Source organism: Peromyscus californicus, unplaced genomic scaffold (assembly GCF_007827085.1).
Source record: "Peromyscus californicus insignis strain IS unplaced genomic scaffold, ASM782708v3 Scaffold_10__1_contigs__length_136768540, whole genome shotgun sequence".
Taxonomy (NCBI): Eukaryota; Metazoa; Chordata; class Mammalia; order Rodentia; family Cricetidae; genus Peromyscus; species Peromyscus californicus.
Genome location: NW_026294391.1, coordinates 51,058,732 through 51,082,270, shown reverse-complemented (window position 1 = coordinate 51,082,270; position 23,539 = coordinate 51,058,732). Strand labels below are relative to the sequence as shown.

At 39.8% G+C, this 23,539-nt stretch overlaps 1 protein-coding gene across 9 annotated transcripts; it reads right to left on the bottom strand.

The window, feature by feature from the left end:
* Positions 1-2,842: 2,842 nt before the first annotated feature.
* On the bottom strand, positions 2,843-13,701 carry LOC128107204 (eukaryotic peptide chain release factor GTP-binding subunit ERF3B). 9 transcript variants are annotated; one of them, XR_008217004.1, is made up of 5 exons: positions 11,624-13,701; positions 11,348-11,482; positions 10,699-10,861; positions 8,774-8,893; positions 2,843-7,053 (listed from the first exon to the last, which is right to left on the bottom strand). XR_008217004.1 is itself a non-coding variant. In XM_052732853.1 (1 exon), the coding sequence occupies exon 1, from the start codon at positions 13,470-13,472 to the stop codon at positions 11,571-11,573; it is 1,902 nt and encodes a 633-aa protein (XP_052588813.1). In that variant the 5' UTR covers positions 13,473-13,700; the 3' UTR covers positions 11,174-11,570. The 9 variants fall into 9 exon arrangements, 1 of the variants encoding a protein (XP_052588813.1); XR_008217005.1 differs by having other exon boundaries at positions 2,843-6,214; XR_008217002.1 differs by having other exon boundaries at positions 2,843-8,893; positions 10,479-10,861.
* Positions 13,702-23,539: the final 9,838 nt, after the last annotated feature.

Here is a 23,539-nt window from a genome sequence, read left to right as displayed (position 1 = left end):
CTGGCATTATTTGAAATGGTTAGGACCTGTGGCCTTGTTGGAGGAAGTGTGTCACTGGGGGCAGGCTTTGAAGTTTCAAAAGCTCAAGACAGGCCCAGTGGCTCACTCTCTCTTCCTATTGCCTGCCAATCTAGATGTAGAAGTCTTAGCTACCTCTCCAGTATCATGTGTTGTTTTAAAAAATGATAAGTGGCGCTGTTATCAGGCGAAAAGGTCATGAAACATGACAAAACCCAGTATCAAGAGCTTATTATGAGGAGGGGGGGACAAAAGAGCCAGGCCTGGGGAAGAAACACGTGCAGAGAGCAGAGAGAGAGAGAGTGGGAGAGGAGAGAGCAGAGAAGAGAGAGGAGGAGTCTGTGTCTGGCTTTTTTTTTTTTTTTTTTTTTTTTTTGGTTTTTCGAGACAGGGTTTCTCTGTGTAGCTTTGCGCCTTTCCTGGAACTCACTCTGTAGTCCAGGCTGGCCTCAAACTCACGGAGATCCACCTGCCTCTGCCTCCCGAGTGCTGGGATCTAGGATTAAAGGCGTGTGCCGCCGCCACCCAGCCGCGTCCGGCTTTTTGAGGATTCCCATGCACATGTGCATGTGGGCTTACGGAGCTACCACGCATGCGATTGTGTGACTGCGCTGCACGCATTTGCACAATCACGCAGCACATGGATGACGTAAGATGCAAAACCCCTTGCTTAGCTCCTGAACTGCATATGTGCAGTCATGCAGCTGAAGTAGCAGCAGAATCCTAACACCATGTCTGCTTGTGTGCCTCAATGCTTCCTGCGTGGAAATAATAGACTAAACCTCTGCATTGTAAGCCAGCCCCAATTAAATGTTTTCCTTTATAAGAGTTGCTGTGGTCATGGTGTCTCTTCACAGCAATAGAAACTCTAACTAAGACAGTGATCAGTGTGGGAGGACCCAACCCACTGAATGCAGTGCCACCCTAAGGCAGGTAGTTACCTAGTAAGTAAGGTAACTGAACTTGAGCTCAGGAAACAAGCCAATAAATAGCATTTCTCCATGGTTTCTACTTCAGTTCTTGCCTCCAGATTCCTGCTTGAGTTTCTGCCTTGACTTCCCTTCATGATAGACTGTAATCCATAAGATGAAATAAACTCTTTCCTCCTCAAATTGCTTTTGGTCATGGTGTTTTGGAACAGCAGTAGGAAGCAAGCTAGAACAGAAATTCGTACCTGGAATGAAGTATTGCTGCAACATACCAGACCATGTTGTTGCAGAGAGGATTGTGGAAGAGTTTGAAACTTTAAGCTAAAAATTATGGTGGTGGTTTGAATAAAAATGGCTCCTATATGCTCATACATTGGAAAGCTTAGTCACCAGGGTATGAAACTGTTTGAAAGGATTAGAAGGATTAGGAGGTATGGACTTGGAGGAAGTGTGTCATTAGGGGTTGGATTTGGTGTTTCAAAGCCCATACCAGGACCAGTGGTGCGCTCTCTGTCTCTCTGTCTCTCTGTCTCTGTCTCTCTCTCTCTCTACCTGTGGATCAGGATGTAGTTCTTAGCTACTGCTCCAGTGCCATGCCTGCCTATCTGCTGCCATGCTCCCTGCCATGATGATAATGAACCAATCCTCTGAAACTGTAAGAAAGCCCCCAATTAAGTGCTTGCCTTTATAAGAATTGCTTGGTCATGGTGTCTCCTAGCAGCAATAGAAACCCTAACTAAGACTAAGGCCATTGAAGACTCAGAGACTGATGTGTTGTTGTGGGAACTTGGAAGACAAGAATACTGAGAGCAGTACAGATGATAGTGGCCTGGCTTGTGATGTTTCAGAGGGGAGTTTTAGAGTTCCTCAAAGACTACCAAGACCATTCATGTGACAGTTTATATTAAAAATCTGTGGTTCCTGGTCTGTTGGGGCTGAAGAATCAGCTATCTTTAATAAGAGATCAGAACCACTGAAGTAAAACTTTTACTTTACTGAAACAATTTGATGCTGGTTATCTGGGGCTGTGATTAAGAGACAAACATCATTGAGGTGAAATCTCCTGGGAATATTTCCTCAGGGTCAGCACACAAACAGTATGGTCCAGGATAGCTAAGGCTACACCTCATGCTAACAGCCAAACTTGGTAATGTCTCCTCCATGGTACTGGTTTAGAAGGTACAAATGAGTCTTGGAAAATAGCTGAGGCCTGTCACCATGAGAGACTGGTAAAGGTGTGGTCTCCATTGCAGTGGAGAACTCAGCACTGAAAGGTTTGGGGAGCATAACATGAAGGTCCTTGTGCCCACAGATCTCCAGAGAAACCAAGAATGCTAAGCACACAGGATTGTCTTTCCAATGGGAAAGATGGAAAAACCTATTTTTCCATCTAGAAAACTAAGAATTGGGAGTGATAAACAGCCTGGTGATCTGTGTTATCTGTTGGGCCTTGCCATATCACGCTCTTACAACCAAGACCGGAGGTGTCTAGTGATCTAAATGACCCTTACAGCCAGAGGCTCCCCCAAGCTTCCACAACCTGGACCAGAAGTAGCTAATAGCCAAAGTAACCTCTACTCTATCTGTATGACCAAGGCCAGGCCAGACCCTTAGGCCCTTAAGCTAGCACAGGTAGCCTATCTCTAGAACCCATCTCCTTGGAAGACATGACATGTACCCTGAGTTGAGTTTCAATGTAATTACACCTCTTTGTTCACCTGGGATTGTATTACACCAGGAAATAATTTTTAATTAAATTTATTTATTTATTTTACATCCCAACCTCAGTTTCCCCTCCCTCCTTTCCTCCTATTCCCTACCCCACCCCAATCGATTCCTCTGTTTCTGTTCAGAAAGAGGCAGGCCTCCCATGGATATCAACAAAACACAGCACATCAAGTTACAGTAGGACTTTTTTTTCAAATTGCACTGGGCTTAAACACACTGGGAATAAAGCACCTGTTATTAGACTCCCTGAAGTCTGATGCGTGTGTTGATAAAGTCGATCTGCACCAGGTTTTCATTCTTACTTCTTTGCATGGTTTGCTTCCCTGTGGAAACTTGCAGGGACTCCCTCAGAAATGGTCATGGAAAGAGGCTACAGCTTGGTACCTTGTGACAGGGTTGGAGTCCCTGAAGAGAACCTAGGCAAGGCTACCGTAAAGGTTTAGCCTCAGTTGCTATGCAGAGCCCAGCATGTTGAAGATGCCAGAACTGTGGATGACCATCAAAGACAGCAGCAGCTATGAAGTGAAGCGCTGCGGCTCTGAGCCTATGAGACGAGTTGCATGTATTGCAGGTAGCAGAGCCAGGGAAGTGGAGTTGCCTAAGCCCTTTGGACTCAGAAGATCATGAGTGAATCCCAGACATTGCACACACTGGGTCATTTGCAAGACTGGATATTTGTTTTTGCTCTGATTTGATTGTAACTGTACCGTTTCTTCCCATTTCAAGGAAGAATTTAACTTGATGTTTGTTTTCCAGGCGCCCACAGCTGAGACACTTTCTTTTTTAAAAGAATACTTCATTTTAAATTGTTGAAATTTTTTTCAGTTTTTAAATTTTTTCGGTTATTTTTATTTTATATGTATGGTGTTTTGTCCGCATGCGTATGTGCACTGTGCATACAGTACCTGTAGAGGCCAGAATAGATCATCAGATTCCCTGAGACTGTGGGTGCTGGGAACTGAACCTACGTCCTTTGGAAGAGTATCCAGTGCTCTTAGATGCTGAGCCATCTCTCCAGCTACTAAGAATACTTTTAATACATATATTTCCTATATTTTTAAAGCTAAAAGAAAAAAATACCATGTTAGGTTTTTAAAGGGAGAAAAGCCCTAAGACCAAAATTAGAATTCTTCCTTTTAAGATAAAGATTGTGGCAACCTCCAAAACACTGCCCTCATAAACGATGTACTTCTAATTTTAGTAAATACGTGCACTGCCTTTCAAATCATGTTTCTAAACTTAAAAATAAAAACCTTAATGCACCAAAGGCAATTGTTACTCTTATAAGTGAGTTCAACTTCCTACTGCAATTACTTATAATATTTAGTTTATAAGAGAAAATGTAGTGGGTGTTTATTAGAAGAGTTGTTAAGGCCTTGGACATATGCACAGACAGCTGTAGCATGGCAGAGGTGCTGAAGAAAATGAAGCAGAATGGGAGATCTCCCTTCCTTACAGGTCTCAGAGGAGAGGGGGAAGGTTCACAGAACACCAGTGCAGTCAAGCTGTCTGATTCCTTGACAGCAGAGGGGAGAGAGAATTCCCTGGAAGGAATATTTGACTGGATTCTGAGCATGTGGACTCAATGTGGAGAAAGCAGCACACATCTGGTTGAGGTGCCTCCACAAGACAGGTGGAGGAATGTGTCGCTCCCGGTAACCCTCTGACATCCAGTACAGTCTGGCAACCTGAGATCTGCAAGCTTCCTCAGGGAAGTGAGAGTGGTGCCTGTCACTCTTCTGGAATCCAGAAACTGCCAGTCAAACCTGATGAAACTTTTGGGGTAATTATTGGTCACTTACCATGTAAATTTATTCATGTGGAAAAAGTTCAGTTAGACTGCACTAAAGCAAGTTAGACTTAGGAGGACATAATTTGCCTAGGCCTCCACTAGACAATAGTGAGCTTTTAACCTAGTGCCCCAGGGGTTGGAAAGATGGCTCAGTGGTTAAGAGCACTATCTGTTCTTCAAGAGGACCCAATTCCCAGCACCCACATAGCAGCTCACAGCTGTCTGTAACTCCAGTTCTAGGGTACCCAACACCCTCATGCAGGCAAAACACCAATGCACATAACTCAGTGACCCAAATGCAAAATAACATGTATAACTGGGTATGTAATATATATACAAGTATATAACATGTATAACTGGGTATGTAATATATATACAAGTATATAACATGTATAACTGGGTATGTAATATATATACAAGTGAGAGATGCAGTACCATGACTGTACATGCTGTACATGGCACTCTGACTAAAAACAATTTTTTGTTTATTTGTTAATCTCCTCGTACCAAAACTGAAGCAAGATTTCAATACTGACTGCTTAAACTTTTGAAGACGTTCAGCAAGTAAAGAGAAAAAATTATCCTTATTGGAGATGCAAAATTAGAGTTGAGGAGACAGCTCAGTGGAGTAGGTATTTACTAAGCAAGCCTGTGGACCAGAGTTTGGACTCCTACAACCTAGGTAAAACCTTGGCAGTTATTTTGACTGCCTGTAACCCTAGAACTTGAGAAGCAGATAGAGGGGATCCCTGGATCAAACTGGTAGCCAGAATCAGCAAGCTCTTTGTTCAGTGAGAGACAATGCTTCAATAAAGTAGAGAGCAAAAAAATAAATAAATAAATAAAGGCAAGAGGAACTGAAGATGCTCTACAGCAGCCTTGGGCTTTCCCATGCACACGTGTTTATACACACCCCTCACACACTGTGCACCCCATACACACTGTACCCATACATATGCACACATACACATGCAGAAAAGAGGTGTATGTAAAATGACCTGCATTTGCAGATTTGACTTATTAATATGAGTACAAAAGGGCTTTACATGTGAATTTTATCTCACCATAAATTATATAAGTTTAAGAGTAAGTGTGAGAAAAGAAAAATCTCTATAGAAGTTAAGGCAGATTTCTTATAAAAAACAATCGGCCATAGTGGAGTGTGGGACAGAATCATGTTGAAAGTCAATATTATTCTATACGCTGTTATACAAAATTGTCAGCCATTCTCTCTGGAATACAAGTCAAGCACCCTTCCTCTTTTCTGTCACATGGGCTGTCCATTCAGAAGGTTTTTATTATTTTTCCATTTCTCTGATTTTGGTGGTCTGTGGAACATTAACACACACACAATTATAAAGCTTCTCCTGAATTCTAAGAGAAGTTCACCTTCTTAAGGAGTACCCTCAACTCAAGTTTCCTTCCTATCAATGGCCAGTTATTAGTGAATTTTTTAATGTAGAAAAACAATCAATTGCTGAGTTTCCTTTTAGTGGGTACAAAATGAAAACTAACCATGCCCATTATTTCAGAGTCCAATTCAACTAACACGGTTCCTAGATAGCAAAGAAAGATGCTTCTGTGAGAAATGCAGTGTGCTGTTACCCAGCCAAAGGTTTCCTCTGCTTTCCTTCCTGGGTCTTTGCTGACATGGAATGCAGGTTCACCCCTTTCTTCATGTAACATTTCCTCAGAGCTGTCCCATAAAGTCCAGAGAAGTAGAGCAGGAATCTTACAACAGAAGTTGCTAGAAGGATTTGGGAGGGAGAAGGAGAAGAGGGCATTAGAGGATTTGGAGGAAGGTGGTGTTAGATAGATATGATCAAAAATGCATTTAATATACTTATGAATTTTTCAAAGAATAAATAAAAGTATTTTATAAAGTTGCTAAAAGTCAGTGGGTACATACTGATAAATCCTGAAGGGCATTGTATATTTAGCATGCAATAAGACATGGGGAAATTATGCATAATCTTAGTTGACAGAAATTTGAGATAAAGCTCTTTAAGAGTACATTAGCTACCTATATGTTTTGGTGATAAAACATAATGACCAACACAACTTATGGAAAAAATGAGTTTATTTTGGCTTATATAGAAAAAAAATGAGTTTCTTTCAGCTTATGGTTCCAGAAGGATAAAAGCCCATCATGCATCATGATACAGAAGCACGGCAGCCAGAGGCATGCATGGCAGCTGGAGCCAGAAGCTGAGAGCTCACATCCTCAATTACAAGTGTGAAGCGCAGAGAGCAAACTGGATATAGGGTGAAATTATAAACACTCAAAACCCGCTCTCAGTGGCATCCTTCCTCCAGGAAGGCCACAACTCCTAACCATCCCTGAATAGCACCGTCAACTGGGGACCAAGTGTTCATGACTCATGCATGAGTCTATGGGGGACAACTTGTATTCAAACCAGCCCATTCCACTCTATGGCCTCCACAGACTCATGGTCATATCATAATGCGAACTGCATCCAGTCAAGCTTTCAAATGTCCCCAGGCTTTAAAAGCCCCAACACTGCTTAAAAGTCCAACATCCAAAGTCTCTTTTGTGACTCAAGGCAATCTCTTAATTGTAGCTCCCTGTAAATAAAAAAAAACAAAAACAAAAACAAATTACTTACTTCCAATCAACATACAATGGCACAGAATATGCATTATCATCCCAAAAGGGAGGAAAGGGACCAAAGGAAGACAAGAATCCAGAATGGCAAACACTAAACCCTGTAGCTCTTTGTTCCATGTTAAAGGACTTAGATGGCTCTGACCTTTCAGCTTTGGTACCTACAACATACATCTCCTTCTTAGATGCTTTCACTTCATGTATGCTGCTCTCCTGGGCAGACATCTCACAGCTCTGACATCACTAACTTCTTGGGGACAGGCTTCATTTTCACAGCTTCATATAATGGCCTCCCAGGGCCTTCATCCAAGGACTCCCCTAACACTCTCTGCCTGGGCTCTCTGTAAACACAGAAGAAGAGGAATCTACAACCCCTTCACTCTGCATCTTTCATGCCCCTAAAGCCCACACCACATGAATGATACTGCCAAGTTAGGCTGCCAACTCGGGATGGATCTACACTTCCCTGGACCCCAGGAGCAGCAGCTTTTATTTGCTGTTGCTTTCTAGAAGCAGAAACCACTCTAGGCTCTCTTTCCCACGTCAGAAGCTTAGCTGGGTGGAGTCTTGCCCTGAAGGAACCCTACCATTTATTCAAGTGCAAAGCAGACCTCTCCTTAGTGGTATTAATCTCCTTAACAATTATAGCCCCTCTTCCAGCCAATCTTTATCTCTCCAAACTATACATTCTGTATTTCTTTTTGTCCCACTTTCTCTTTATCATCATAGACCAGCAAAAGCATTATGGATAATAGTCATGCCACACTCAGCATTATGCAGCATGGCCATTTCCTCTGCCAAAGAAATTACTCCACGGTTTTCATGACCTGGACAAATTATCGTTGTTAAAATATCCATATTATCTAAAATAATTTATAGATTCAAGGCAATCCTTATGTCAAAATACTAACGGCATTGTCTACAGAGCTAGAAGGATAATCCTAAAAAAATTATATAGAAGCACACATGTCCCAGAATAGCCTAAGTAATCTTGAGAAAAAAGAACAAAGTTTGGAAGTATTGCATATTCAAAATGGAAATAACTATGAAGCATGGCATTGGCATATAAAAAATACACAGAAGTGGAATAAAATAGAGAAAAAACTGTGTGAGTTTATAACCAACTTATCCTTAAAACGATGTCAAAAACCATGGTGTCCACTCCCACATAGTAGAATGAAACATGAAGCTTTCTCTCTGTACCAGAATCAACACAAATGGATCCAATACCTTAATAGAAGATCTGAAACTACAAGAGGAAAACATGCGAGGGGGTGTAAATGTTTAAACACATGCAACAGTTTCCTGGACAGAACTCCCAGGCCACTTCTTAAAATTCAGCTTCAGGCGAGTTCTTAGGAAAAGGGCAGAAGGCAGCCAGTTTCTTTGCCAAAATAGCACAGAAATGGGCTCTAGTCCAATTGCTAATATTGTTCCCTTCTGAAACCTTGTGAGCCAGGCTGCTACATTCTGCAGTACTCTCAGCACTAGTCTTCAAGGCTCCTGCTAAGGTCTGCTTACGGCATCCAACTTTTCTACAAAGTTTCAGTCTTCCACATTCCTCTGAAAAACAACATGCTCATGCGCTATACAGCAACAGCCTCCTCTCTGGTTTCCAACTTCTGCCATCAGTTCCTTTCCTGTTGCTGTGATAAAACACCATGAGCAGAAGCAACTTACAGAATGGAGGGTTTATTTAGGCTCACGGTTCCAGAGAGATCACCATGGCAGGGAAGCAGGGCAGCAAGCAGCAGGCACGGCAGCCAGTGGGAGCAGGAAGCTGAGAGCGCGCATCCTCAACTGCAAGCAGGAAGCAGAGAGAGGAACTGGAAGTGGGGTGAGACTGTAAACACTCAAAGCTCACCCCTAGTGGCATACTACCTCCAACAAGGCCACACCTCCCAAACCTCCCCCAAATAGCACCAGCAACTGAGAACCAAGGGTTCAAATACATGAGCCTATAAGGGACATTCTTATTTAAAGCATGAAAAAGTTAACTTAATATGAATTGGAGATAGCAGAAATTCTTTAACGGGGCACTGCCCTGATTATGGCTTTATAAGTAGTTCAGTGCACTGGGCAAACTAATTAATACTGTGCTGGCAAATGGCCCTAATTTAAAATATTGAAAAATATTAGATGCTAACAACTATAAAGTACCTAGAAATTAGAAAGAAATATTACTGCATGTCTTTATCTACTGGTGGTTCTTGGTGACAGGCTGTCACTGTGTCGCTCAGGCTCTTCTCAAACTCACTGTGTAGTTGGAGAACTAGCTTTGAACACATCATCTTGCCTCAGCTTTCCAAGTAGTTACATTGCAAGCCAGTGTCACAATGCTGGGCTCATATGTACTACCTTAAAAGAGCTAGACTCTGATGTCCCCAACCTCCTAAATGATAGGATCATCACTGAATTGCAAAGAAATCATTTCTAAAATAGACTTCGAAAGATTATGACATTTTCTCTGAATATTATGTGTATGTCTCTCTCACACACACAAATATTTAGGAACCAGTTTTTGAAAAATTATCCAAAGCAAGTAGAAACAGAGTTCTGTCCCAGCTTTTCTTTTGGCCAATTAGTAGAAAAGAGAGAGCGAGCTAGTGTGTGTGTTATGTGTGTGGATATAATATGAATATAATACACATATATATATACAGCTATTGGTAAATTGCTAAAATTACTATGACATTAATATAACATTAAAAAATGTTTTAAATGGCTGCCAAGAGCTGGATGTGTTGGCTTACACCTATAATTTCAACAGTAAGGACACTGAAGCAGGATGATCACAAGCTCAAGGCCTGCCAAGGTTACACAGTGGGGCTAACATGGCTAGAGGGACATTCTCAATAAAGTGACTGCCAAGGTATAATTTTTATCAAGTACTGGACTGGACTGATTGTTGTACAAAGTTTAGCATACAACCAAAAAAGAGGAACTCCTAATGACAAAAGATAAAATCCTGCCATAGACATTCATGATTAAATGATGGTATTCATCACCATATGGGGTTCCTTGTGGATTAGGTTAGCTGAAGCATGACAAGCTAAAATCTTTTTCTAAAGTGGGTGCTCTGATGACCTGTGGTGGATGATGCACAACAGAGCCATGCTGTCGGTAATCCAACCCAGTCAGTAATGATCTAATACACTGAGATAGGAGTTTCATGGGCACACAAAGAAAGAGACCATGAAAAAGAAAGACACTGCCATTACCTGAGCAGAGGCCCAGGGTGTTGTGGCCACAGTGTCCACATCTACCAGTCTGCACATGAGGGTTAGTAAAGAAGTTTCTTACTCCAAGTATAGAGCTCTACCTAAAAGAAACTGGTTCTGCACCCCACTGGGAAGATGTTTACACCAAGCCAGTACCTACTTACCAAGACAGAAAATTCTCCAGCTGTTGACAGTTCTGAGGGTCATAAAGTCATTCTTCTGGCAATAAATCTAACTACCTTAGAATCGACAACTGGTGTTTTCCTCAAGAATTTGTTTGGAGAACAGATTGTAATGAACCCTCAACCATGAGGAATAGACTCCTTTCCCATGTCAAGTCCTTTGTTTTAGTAAAAGACATATAGTCCTAGTTCAACAATTTACCTTTTCAGTAATTGTGCCCGTTATTGTGTCTTGCACCCCAAATTTCACAGTGAATGATACCAAAGCACGTTAAAGATGATGGAGTACATAAGAGTCTATTCAACATATATAGTCTGAAACCTTAGGAATACGTATGATTTGGCCGTGCTCAACATTATGGGACCTAATGGAAGAGAAAAAAAAGATAATCTTCATTTTCAAATAATAACTGGGTAAGTAGAAGAACTCCTTTACTAATTGAACTTAGATACAGAAAACACAGTTAACTGGAAAGGACACCGAGATAGGGTTTTTTTTTTTTCCATAGTAAAGTTTTCATTTAGTACAAACCTGTGTGGTTTTGACCAATTCCTTATTTCAAACAGTGGGAATTTTTTTAAGCCCAAGTAATAATGTATTTAATTACTTGAGAAAATAACCTAATGAAACAGTAATTCATATAAATTCAAGCATTATTCAAACACATTTCAAATACTGAAGTTTCAAATGGAACACTTTATTTACATGTTAGTTGTCTTCATTAACATATACGCACTGACACACTGATTGTTCTGCACAGAACAAATGATGTCTAGATATCCCAAAGGGAAATCAAAATTTAAAATATATTATTTTTAGTATTGTAGGCAATTACATACACGTCACTTACAAAGCTATTACTGATCTGTCCAAGGAAGCAGAGTGGTGGAGAGGGAAGAAACTGGAGTATGCATTCAAGAGTGCCATAACTGAGGTCTCAACATGAGAAAGCTGACAAAACATGGATTTTTGCTGTGAAATTTCTCTGCAAAATATGGACAAAAGTCTGTCAATGGGCAGTAAATTGCAGTCAATCTTCGCACATTACAGTGCAGAGGCATCAATGAAATTGTTTAGTCCTTCTCTGGGACCAATTTCAGAACTTTGCCAATTGCGATTGTCTTACCCTCATCTCTTAAAGTAAAACGACCCATCTGAGGAAAATCTTTAAATGTCTCCAGGCAGATAGTTCCTGCTGTCCTTAATCGGGCAATACACACTTGATCTTGTTTCACAAAGCGTGGCCGTGTCTTACTTTTTTCTCCTGATTTCTTGTCTACCAAGGAGATTAAGGCTGTTATCTCAACTTCCTCAATACAAGTATGGATGTGAAGCACCGCGTTATAACCTGGGCAGATGATAGATTTGTGTTCAATAATCACAATCTGAACATCAAATGTGCGTCCAGAGTGGCAAAGATTACTAGGTTCACAAAGTATGAAGCCTGGAAGAATCTCTTCTTCTTCAATTCCTTTCAGTCTGATTTTGAGGTTTTCACCCGGGGCTACAAAATCAGTCTCAGCATCATCAGAAACTATTCCTAGAACCTCCACATTGTGCTTGTTGGGCATCATCACAAGCTGCTGGCCTTTAAAAATGGATCCCGATTCCAGTTTTCCCAGGACCACAGTGCCCATATCCTTGTACTTATCCACAATTGGCAACCTAATTGGTCCATCAGTTGATCTGTTGAAGTTTGGCAAACTATCCAAATATGGAATAAATGGTAATCCAGTGTACCAAGGGCAGAAATCTGACTGCTCTTTAATATTTGCTCCAGTCAGTCCTGAGCAGGGCATAAAGTGAATGTCCTTTTTCGGACTGAAGCCAACTTTTTTCAAAAACGGGACCAGTTTCTCTTTACATTCTTCATATCGCTCACTGCTCCAATCTACCGTAGGATCATCCATTTTATTAATAAGCACTATTAAGTATTTTACCCCTGCTGTTTTTGCCAACATCGCGTGCTCTCGTGTCTGTCCACCTTTTTCAAATCCAGTTTCAAATTCTCCTTTCCTGGCAGAGATGACCAGCACAGCCAAATCAGCTTGAGAAGCACCACCAATCATATTTGGGACAAAACTCTTGTGGCCAGGGGCATCTAAAATTGTGAAATGTTTCTTTTCGGTTTCAAAATACGCACGGCCCACTTCCACTGTTTTACCCTTGTCTCTTTCCTCTTGGTTTGTATCTAAGGCCCAGGACAAATACCAAGTCTCTCTATTCTTCTCCTTAGCTTCTCTTTCGTATTTCTCAAGTGTCCTTCTGTCAACCATTCCAGTCAAAAACATTATTTGTCCTCCAATGGTTGACTTGCCAGCATCTACATGCCCAATGAACACCACATTTACGTGTTCTTTCTTAGGAGCACCTGACGGTATGACCATAGATTTTGATTTCCTTATTTCCTCTTTCTCCTCCATCATTTCCTTGCCACTTTCTTCTGGGGGCCCCGAATCTCCCAAAGAACCCCCAGGCTTTGCTTCACTTACTTCTTTAAGCTCCCACGATTCATCCAGGGCCATCTCCACCTCTCCATTTTCTACAACAGGTTCTGAAAGTTCCATGGTAACGGCTGAACTGGAACCTTCCCACGACACTAAAGGTCCATCTTTGGAAGGTTCCACAGGTGCTCCCCATCCCAGCCTTTTACCTTGAGGGTCTCCGGCGCCGCCGGGGCAGGTTTCGTCACTGCTGGAGGCTGTGGGGGCGGGCGGCTGGGCCGAGCCCGGCAGGAAGGACGGCACGAACTCCGCGGCGCTTACGCTAGTAGGCACGAAAGGTTTGGCGTTGATGTTGAGCTGACTGCTGAAGGCCGTGCTGAGATGCTGGCGCTGGGCCTCCGCTTCTGCTGCCTCGGCCGCTGCCGTGACCGCAGTGGCGATGCCATCCCCACTCGGAGCCGAACCCGGGGCTTCCATGTCCACCTGATCCCAGCAGTCGGGAGCTGAGTCGCTGCTGCTGCCGAGATCCATGTCTGAGCAGCCGGGGTGCGGCGGAGAAGGAGGGAGGGAGGCAGGTCAGAACGTGCTGTTCCCACCGATGGTGGTAAGGCAGAACAGCCAAGGGCCACGGGATAGCTACGCGAACCTTAGCGGCGCAGAGGCAGCAAAGCGCAGATGCTGCATCCACAGCTGCGGCGGCGGCGGCGGCAGATATGGCCGCTCAATGCTCGGCTCCTGTGTGTAAGCGAATCTCCTCCCCCAAATCCCAATCACTTCCGACTCCTCCACCCCTGACCCAATGCCTGTGGTGAATTGACCCCTTGCTGCCATCCGTAGGTTTGTCCCCTTTAGTTCTCCGACAGAGGCTAAGTCCAAAAGTACAGTTTTTAAAATGAGATTTTCTATTTACTTTGGTTCATATGATCTGGGAGAATGATTTGACTACGTCCCAAGTCCCAATGATTAAACCTTATATACACCTGACTTCAAATTCTGCTAAAATTTTCGCGTAAAATGAAAACCCCTATTGAATAAATGGAAAGCAAAATGAGCAACCCAAGGGGGGAACCTAAGTAGTGCTCAGACGGGATTTATGAAATGTATAAAAATAGTCATTGCAACTTAAGATCACTTATTAATTTGAAATCCAGAGGCTTTTTTGTTCCCACTAGTGCCCTATCAGCTTCCACTTTAAGGACAGGGATAAAGATCTTTTTAAATTTCCAAGGAAGGCAATGTTTCAACCATGCCCTCTAGCCATTTCTAACCATGTGCCAGTACCTGGACCATAGCTGGCAAGTCATTCTGTGGACTAAGGCCAGCCGTGCTTTTCCAACCAACTGTATTCTGGGTATACCTGTCCTATTCATGGGGACTTCTCCAAGAGTATTCTCTAGAATCACCGGCCAGGATGGTTCAGCTTCATTCTGAGAGCCTGAAATGGGAACTGTGTTTACAAATAAGAATCAATGAAGTTGTAGTAGTTAAAAGAAACTGTGGCTGTAAGCTCAATTACAGCAGCTATGACCTCTGAGGTTAAAAAAAAAAAAATTAAGTCTATTAGAATCAATAGACTATCACCCTCAGAAAAGGTTGACATTTTATCTAAATCCTGGATAACATTGTTTGTACATTATCTTATAGCAGAGAGAGGGAAGCAGGAGATAATACAATTTGCTTTTCCTATGTGGAGTTTTAGACATTGATTTTAAATCAACCCAACAACGAAGTAAGATGTTACAGACCAAGTGAATGACTGGTGATTTTAGAATTGTGGTCTCCATACTTTATGGGAATAGCATGGCCCTTGATACTGTTCAATTTAGAGCTGCCACAGCTGTATGCTATTCCCAAGCCTTTGGATATCCCTTCATCCTTTTTCCTTAGGTAATGATTTATTTATTTAATTTATTGTGAGATAAAGGGAATTAATAGGAAAAACTGAGAGGTGAAATGTAAAGATGGCCTTCTGGACAGTACCCCACACATGTACTGGGACATTTTGTGATAGGTTTCTTTAAATGGGTTGAGGAGAATTTGTCAAAGTTTAGGGGGCTGTTGTCACTTAAAGCAATTTATTCAGATAAAAAGGACAGATTTAGAATTTTGCCTTCTTCTGAGTCAACTGAATTAGTCATAAAAATATTAGCAAGATTGTTGCTGTGTTATCTGTTGGAGAACACAGGCTTCTCTGCTTTGATAACATTAAAGGAGAAAGGAAAAATAGTGGATGGATGTCCTTACAGTCTGTCAGTCATAGGATTCAGAAAGAGGCAAGAGGCAGGCCAGAGAGACAGAGACAGACATAGAAAGGGACAGAGATTCACTTCTCTGAAAATAATTGACCTTGGACAAAACCCTTGGTTTGTGAGGGAGCATTTGTCTTTAAAGGGTTTATCACTAAATCAAAGATTTCCCCACTATATTTTTAAGTACAAATGACATTCATACATTTTGGTAAGTTTAATATTTCCCCTTTTAAAACATTTTATTGTAAAATATAGCACAAAGATAATTGCTTAAAGCCAGGCAATGATAGTGAATGCCTTTAATCCCAGCACTCAGGAGGCAGAGGCAGGCGGATCTCTGTAAGTTTGAGGCCATCCTGGTCTACAGAGCAAGATCCAGGACAGCCAGAGCTACTTACACTGGGAAACCTTGTCTCAAAAAAAAAAAAAGATAATTGCATAAAACAAAATTATGCTTATTTTCTTATAAAAAGGCAAAAACACAATTCAGGTTGGGCACCCCATAGTCATTTGTTCTCTGAAGTTTGACCTAAGGCTCAGGGAACATCCAGAAGGAGAGAAGAAAGATTGAGTACCACAGTGTTTGCTTCAGGATAGTGTCTTCTATATATGACAGAGAAACTTCATACATGATATCTCAACAAGATGCCTAAAGAAGACCTACACAATAATAACACTAGTTGGCATACCAATGTGGATGGGAAAATTTTCATAAGTGCTCTAGAACTGCAGTTATCAACCTGTGGGTCGCGACCCCTTTGGCAAACCTCTATCTCCAGAAATATTTACATTACAGTTCATAACAGTAGTAAAATTACAGTTATGAAGTAGCAACAAAATAATTTCATGGCTGGGGGTCACCACAACATGAGGTACTGTATTAAAGGGTCGCAGCATTAGGAAGGTTGAGAACCACTGCCCTAGAAGAAGAGCTATTAGGTTGAAGAGCTAATGGCTGCTGAGAGCCATTCAATCTTTTCCAAGGATGAAACCCCTGGTAGGTTATCCAGTCTGAAGTAGTCAGCCCTCAACACGTATACACATGAGCAACACTAAATGAACTCATCAGGTTGTGTTTGTATATACATATTATGTGTGTGTAATTATTAGAGAAGAAAATGTCATGAATTTGAGAGTGAGTGGAAGGGATGTAAGATGGAGTTAGGGGAGACAAAGGAGGGGGAAATAAAGAAAGTAAATACTCATGTATGAAAGTCTCAAAGAATTTAAAAAGCAAATAAAGAAACAAAAAATATTGCCTTATAAATATTTTATAAAAAGGAAACACACCTATAACCAACATATAAATCAATAAATGGAAATTTGTACCAGATGTTGTGGTACACGTATGTAATTTTAGGATTTGGGAAGTGGAAATAGGAGAATCAGGAGTTCAAGGTCAGTTAGGTACCTAATAAGGGACTAGATAGAAGAGGGGATCTTCTAAGGAGAGGGAAATAGAATATTAGTGTTATAAAGAGACAATGGTGAAACTTTGAAATCTCTTTCCTACTATATTCAATACTATAAATTTCCTCATAGATAATTCTTTAATAGTATCCCATAGGCTTAGATGGTGTTTCCATTTTTATTTAGCAAAAAATTTAATTTCCCAATTAATTTATCTTATGATTCATAAGTTATATAACTTAATTTAGTTTCCAAATTTTTAGTGATTTCCTATGATCATTCTATTATGGATTTCTAATTGAAAACCATGTTGTCTGAGAAAATATGTGTATGATTTGAGGCTTTGAATTTGAAGGGATTTATTTCATTCCTTATAATATGGTTTATATCAGTAAATATTCCATGTGTATTTGAGAAAATGTGACTCATAATATTGTTGTTGAATATGTGATATATGTCTGTCAAGTCTAGATGGCTGATTGTATTGTTCAATTTATATCTTTGATGATTTTCTGCTTACATTGACAGAGGTCATTGAAATTCCTGAATAAAATTATTGATTTTAATATTTCCCTCTTCAGCTCTATCAGGTTTACTCCAAAGATTTGATACTCTTTTGCCAGGTATGTAAACATTTATGATTGATATGCTCTCTTATTTATTTATTTAGACAAGATTTTACAATATACTCCAGGCTAACCTAGATCTCATTATTCTCCTACCTTGGTATCCAGATACAGCATGTCTTCTTATTAAATTGATTGCTTTATGACTATTAAACATCCTTCTTTTACTGTACTCTTACTGTATAGTTAACAATGGACTCTCTATCAAAGCTTTTATTTTTATCTTATTTGCACCTTCAAAAATAGGTGTATTTATTTGCACATGGGCTTTGTGATAGAGCTCTAACCTAGCACAGATGAGACCCTACATATGAATCCTACTACCACAAAAACAAAAAACAGTGGCAACAACAATAAAAAAAACAAGTACAGTCCTTGTCGACAACACATTTGCCTTTTTATATACTTTATTTTATCTTGTTATGAAAGATATTCTTTCCAGATATTGAATTTTTCCTGGACTTTTTTTCTTTTAAAATTTCAGTGGCATTCAATATTTTCTTACTTGAATTGTTCCCATTGAGAAATGCAATGATATTATCATTGTTTCTCTGTACCTAATGTAGCTTTTATCTCTTAGTGCTTTTAACATTTTCTCTTTTTTCATTGCCATTAAGCAGTGATTAACTATAATGTGAATTGGTGTACCTTTTCCCATTTTTCATTAGTGTCCTCTTTCCTCTCCTTTATTTTTCTGATATATATATATACATATATATGAAATACATACATATACATATATGAAATCTAGAATTAACAGATGAAAAATCATAGAATTCTTTCTGGGTTTGGTTTAGTTCAATTAACAGGATGATCTTAATTTGTATCCATTTTCTATGGGTTAGGGATACAGCTCAGCGGTAGAGTGCTTCCTGAGCATGTATGAAACTAAGTTCAGTAACTAACACTGCAAAAGAAATTCATCATATTTACTATTTCTTTCAGCACTGAGCCAACTGTTTGAAAAACACTTGATAGACATAAACTATCTAAAATGTAGTCCTTGCAGTTAAATAGTTTTTAACTTAGTTGCATTTAAAATACACATAATTTTCCTGGCATTTTTTTTCTTAGCACTTAAAATATATCATCTCACTGTTTTGTTGTATTCATTATTCCAATAAGAATCCAATTGACAATATTATTAGGATCTTTCTAAAACATAGCTCTCTTCTTGCTTTCAATATTTTCTTTGTCTTTCAGCATTTTGTGCTTCTGCCTGGTCTTGATTTTGTCATGCTTAGAGTTCATCAGGCTTGGTATAGATTCTTCTATCCAAAATTGGAGTTTCCTTGAATTTTTTCCCTTACTGTGCACCATTATATGTATGCTAATGGGATTAATGGGGAATCTCACCTTTTTCTGAGTCTCTGTTTTCTCAACAATCTTGTCTCTTTCTGTGCTTCAGATTGAAGAATAACATTTGATCTGTCTTAAAGTTGGTTGATTACAACTCTGACTGTTCAAGATTAGTGTTGAGTTCCTTTCATGAAATTTTCACTTGGTTTGCTCTATTTTTCAACTCCAAAATTCCTACTTTTCTGTTTTATCATTTCCACACTTTATTCATATTCTCTAGCTGGTGAAATATTAACAACACTTCCGTTAGGTCTTAAGGTTTGCCATGGTTAATTGATTTATATTTTATTTATACTGGCTGATTTAGAATTTTGTCTGTTAGATCTTGTACCTGATACCAAAAACATACACTGGAGAAAAGATAGCACCTTCAATAATTAGTGGTATAAAAACTAGATGTCAACATATAGATGCATGAAATTAGACCCACGTTAACCTGGAAGGAGGAAATTCCATAGGGCCCCAACTGTAGGCACAGCAACTAAGGAATGCTGAGAGCAAGAGAGTAGGCTTCCCCAGGGAAGAGCCTTCCAATTGGTTACTCAATACCAAGTGGTAAGCCCTGAAATCATATGCATACAAGTAACATTATATGGACTGAGTAGGTTATATATATATGTATATGTGTTTAAAGCAACAATTAAATAGAGGTCATGAATTTGGGAGATACATGGGAGGGATTGGGGGGGAGGAAATGAACATTAGCTGTTGAGTAAAGGATAGTCATGCTACAACCCACAGACCCAGAGAGGTTAAGTAACAAGAAAGACTCAAAGAGGGAGAGGGGATACATGGACCTCTCTGGGCAGGGGAAATAGAATAGATTTTGGGGGTGAGTGGAGATGAGAACAGGAGGGATCAGGTGGGGTGGAGGGATGGAGGGAGAGAGTACTGGGAGAGACTACTGGAATTGGGGGCATTTGGGGAGCAAGGTGGAAACCTAGTGCAATGGAATCTACGAGGGTGACCCTAGTGAAGACTCTAGTAATGGCGGATACAGAACCTGAACTGGCCATCTTCTGTAACCAGGCAAGTCTTCCAGTTGTGGGACTGGGATATCAACCTAGCCACAAAACCTTCCACCAACAATTTGTCCTGCCTGCAAGATGTGCTGGGGTAACAGTAGCACAGAACTTGTGGGAGTGGCTAAACAATGACTGGTCCAACTTGAGGCCCACACCAGGAGAGGGAGCCCATGCCCAACACTGCCTGGATGGCCAGGAACCAGAGACTGGATAGCCCAGAGACCTAGGAAAAAAACAAACAGAACTGGAGAAAAGTAAATGAAATGATTACTACTGATATTCTGCTATACTCATATTATCTGTGCTTATCCCAGCCATCATCAAAGAGGCTTCATCCAGCAACTGATGGGAGCAGATGCAGAGACCCACAGCCAAACACTAGGCAGAGCCAGAGGAACCCCGCAGACGATGGGGAGGAAAGATTATAGAAGCCAGAGGGGTCAAAGATACCAGGAGAAACTGAATCAACTCAAGAAAACCCACAAAATTAACTAACCTGGGTTCATAGGGGCTCACAGAGACTGAAGTGATGAACGCAGAGCCTGTATGGGTCTGAGCTAGGTCCTCTGCAAATATGTTATGTTTATGTAGTGTGTTCCTCTTGTGGGACTCCTAACAGTGGGAATAGCAGCTGTCTCTGACTCTTTACTGGCTTTTGGGACTCTACTCCTCATGCTGGGTCATCTTGCCCAGCCTTAATACATGGGGAGGTGCTTAGTCTCACTGCAGCTTGATATGCCATGTTTTGTTGTACTCATTGGAGACCTGACCTTTTCTAAACAGAAATGGAGGAGAAGTGGATCTGGGGGAAAGGGGAGGAAGTGCAAACTGGGAGGAGTGGAGTGAGGGGAAACTGCTGTCAGGATATAATGTATGAGAGAAGAATAAATAAAAAATAATAATAGAGCCGGGCGGTGGTGGCGCATGCCTTTAATCCCAGCACTCGGGAGGCAGAGCCAGGCGGATCTTTGTGAGTTCGAGGCCAGCCTGGTCTACAGAGCGAGATCCAGGAAAGGCGCAAAGCTACACAGAGAAACCCTGTCTCGAAAAACCAAAAATAATAATAATAATAATAATAATAATAATAATAATAATAAATAAAACAAAAATATTTCCAAAAAATAAATATGTGTTTAAATAATCTGGTATCTGAACCATCTCATTAGCAACTTCTAGTATACCCTTTAAGCTCCTGTGCATGAGTAACGTGTTCCTGTTTTATTGTATGTCTCATAATTTTTGAATAATGTATTCTTTTTTGTGGTAACTCTAATTTATGTTATCTGACTTTGTTGATGTCATTCCTTGCTCTTAGGATCCACTAACTGCTAGCAGATTTGCAAAGCCTTCAGCACTTAGGATGGTGCCCAAACAATGCATATTCATTTGAAATGGAAACTTTACTTAGAATTTTGAAGGTTGGTTTTTCTCTGGGTTGCAATATATAGTTAAGAAGATAGATAGCAAGTTGCAATACCCACTTATCCAGAAGGTTAAGAAAGGGAAAGAAAGATCAGAGGGGGAAAGTAGATAGATTTCTATTATCAAGTGTAAAGTAGGGGATATTATATAGCTCATAATATAAAATAGCTAATAAGGGACATTCTGAACACACACACACACATATATATATCCAGCAATTTATAAAAAATTAGTCAAAACCTTAATTGCATTAAACAACAAAAATTCACCCATGATGAAATAGATAACACAAACTGCACTATAATTATTATAATGATAGTTGTGTCGCTGCTAAAATCACTTTGAAACAGAAGTCTCTAGGCCCAAATTTTTTGCTAGTGAATTTGATTATATATTTAATGAAGAATTTCAAGCCTGTACAATTACTTTCAGAAAACAGAAAAGGAAGAAACAATTCCTAATTCACATTATAAAATTGTGTTTTTTAAAAAAATAAATAACCCCCATGAATGGAGACACAAAATTCTTGAATAAGTTATTAGCAAAAATACCATAATAATATATGGAAAGTATTGATGCAAAAACCCAACTCTCACCTCAAAGGACATAAGAGAGAGTTTATTCTGGGGCCAAATATGAGTGACCATGACCTAGGAATATACATATACAGGTTTCCACAAATATCATTATGGTGGTTTGAATGAGAATGACCCCCATAGGCTCATGTTTGAATGCTTAGTTTGTCCCCAATTGGTAGAACTGTTTGAGAAGTATTAGGAGGTGTGTCATTGGGAGTAGGCTTTAAGGTTTCAAAAGACTCGTGCTATGACTAAAGCAACTAACTAAAGAAAGTGTTTGATCTGGGTTTATGGTTTCAGAGGGTTAGAATCCATGATGGCAGAGCAAAGACTGAGAACAGGAACAGCTGAAAACCCACATCTTGAGCCACAAGTATGGGCAGATAGAAAGGGATTGGGAATGGCATGATCTTTTAGAAGCTCAAAGCTCATCCACTAGGCCATACCTTCTAATCATTCCCAAACAGTTCCACCTACTGGGGTATTAGCATCAAAATATATGAATATATGGGGGCCATTCTCATTTATGCCACCACAAGTATGTCCAGTATGGAGGAAGTTATGTAATATTTTATTAGACACAGAATTTAAAAAATCATAAAAGTATTTGTCAAATACATTAAAGGGGACCACAGATACACAGGTTATAGCAAGCCAGGGAGAACACTGGTGTGGGTTTCACGTGCTATCTGATGACTTCCTTAGCTTTCAGATGGGTCGAAGCTAGTGTTTTGCTCTTTTAAGATTTTAGTAGTCAAAAAGATGTTAGGCTAGACACGAGTGGTCAGAGTGGATTTCAAGTGGAATCAAAGTAGCTCAAGATAAGTTGACACTCGCCTACATTTTAAGTCTCCATAATCTTCAAGTTCAGTCATTTGACCTTCTGGGATTTTCAGTTCACAAAAGTACAATTTATTATGACCATATTGGGTCTGCTCTTCTTATAAAAAGTTAGTCAGTAGTCAAAAAGTCAGTGTAAACTACCCCTATTACCAGTCCACTGGGGAAAAAATAAGATCAGTGTCTCAAATGGTTTAGAAAAGGCATCACTCTACAAATTTGACCAATTAGGAAACTTCCCTCAAGCTAGTAATAAGAGCTTCTACTGCAAACCCACAGCTAACATCATCCTTAATGGCGGTAAACTGAATGTTTTTCCTCTTATCTACAGCAAAGCAAAGAAATTTTTCTCATCACCTCTACTCAACATCATTTTAGAAGTAGTAAACAATGCAGGGTCACATATCATGGTATTAGAAAAAGTGCGTAAAACTGTGGGGACTTGAATTAATTTCTTAGCACCAAATAAGTAACCACCAATTTGTTAAAAAGACAAACAGATATTTCTCATGAAAATTAAATAAAATTCATATTTTTCTAGAAGATAGTTACCAAGAAATCTACAAAAAAACTATAAACCCTAGAAATATCCAGTGAATTTAATAGAAACTCAAAGAATAAGTCAACACACACAAACATACACATATATAATAGTAATGAAATTTTCAAAATTTATACTGGCAACAACAATTACATTGTTGTTAAAACGATACATTTATGATAGCTCAAAAAATAACTAGATATGAATTTACAAACAGAATGCATAGATTATGCATTTGAAAATTGCAAAACATTAATGAAAGAAATTTGAAAACTATATAAACAATCAGAATGCTGTGTTACATGCCCATTATTCCAGCTACTGAAGACATAAAAGCAGAAAGATCATGTGAGCCCAGGAGTTGAAAGCTAGCCTGAGCAATAGAGAAAGCCTAATCTCAATAAATAAAGCTGATTTTTAAAACAGTTGAGAGATGTGTAGTGTTATTGATTTGTAGTTTCTATACAAAAAAATGTGACAGTCACCTTCAAATTAATCTATAAATTTAACACCATTTCAACCATTATCACAATAGGATTTTTTTAGTG

Coding starts and splice junctions, on each gene's coding strand:
- LOC128107204 (XM_052732853.1), bottom strand. CDS start 13,472: ATGGATCTCGGCAGCAGCAGCGACTCAGCTCCCGACTGCTGGGATCAG.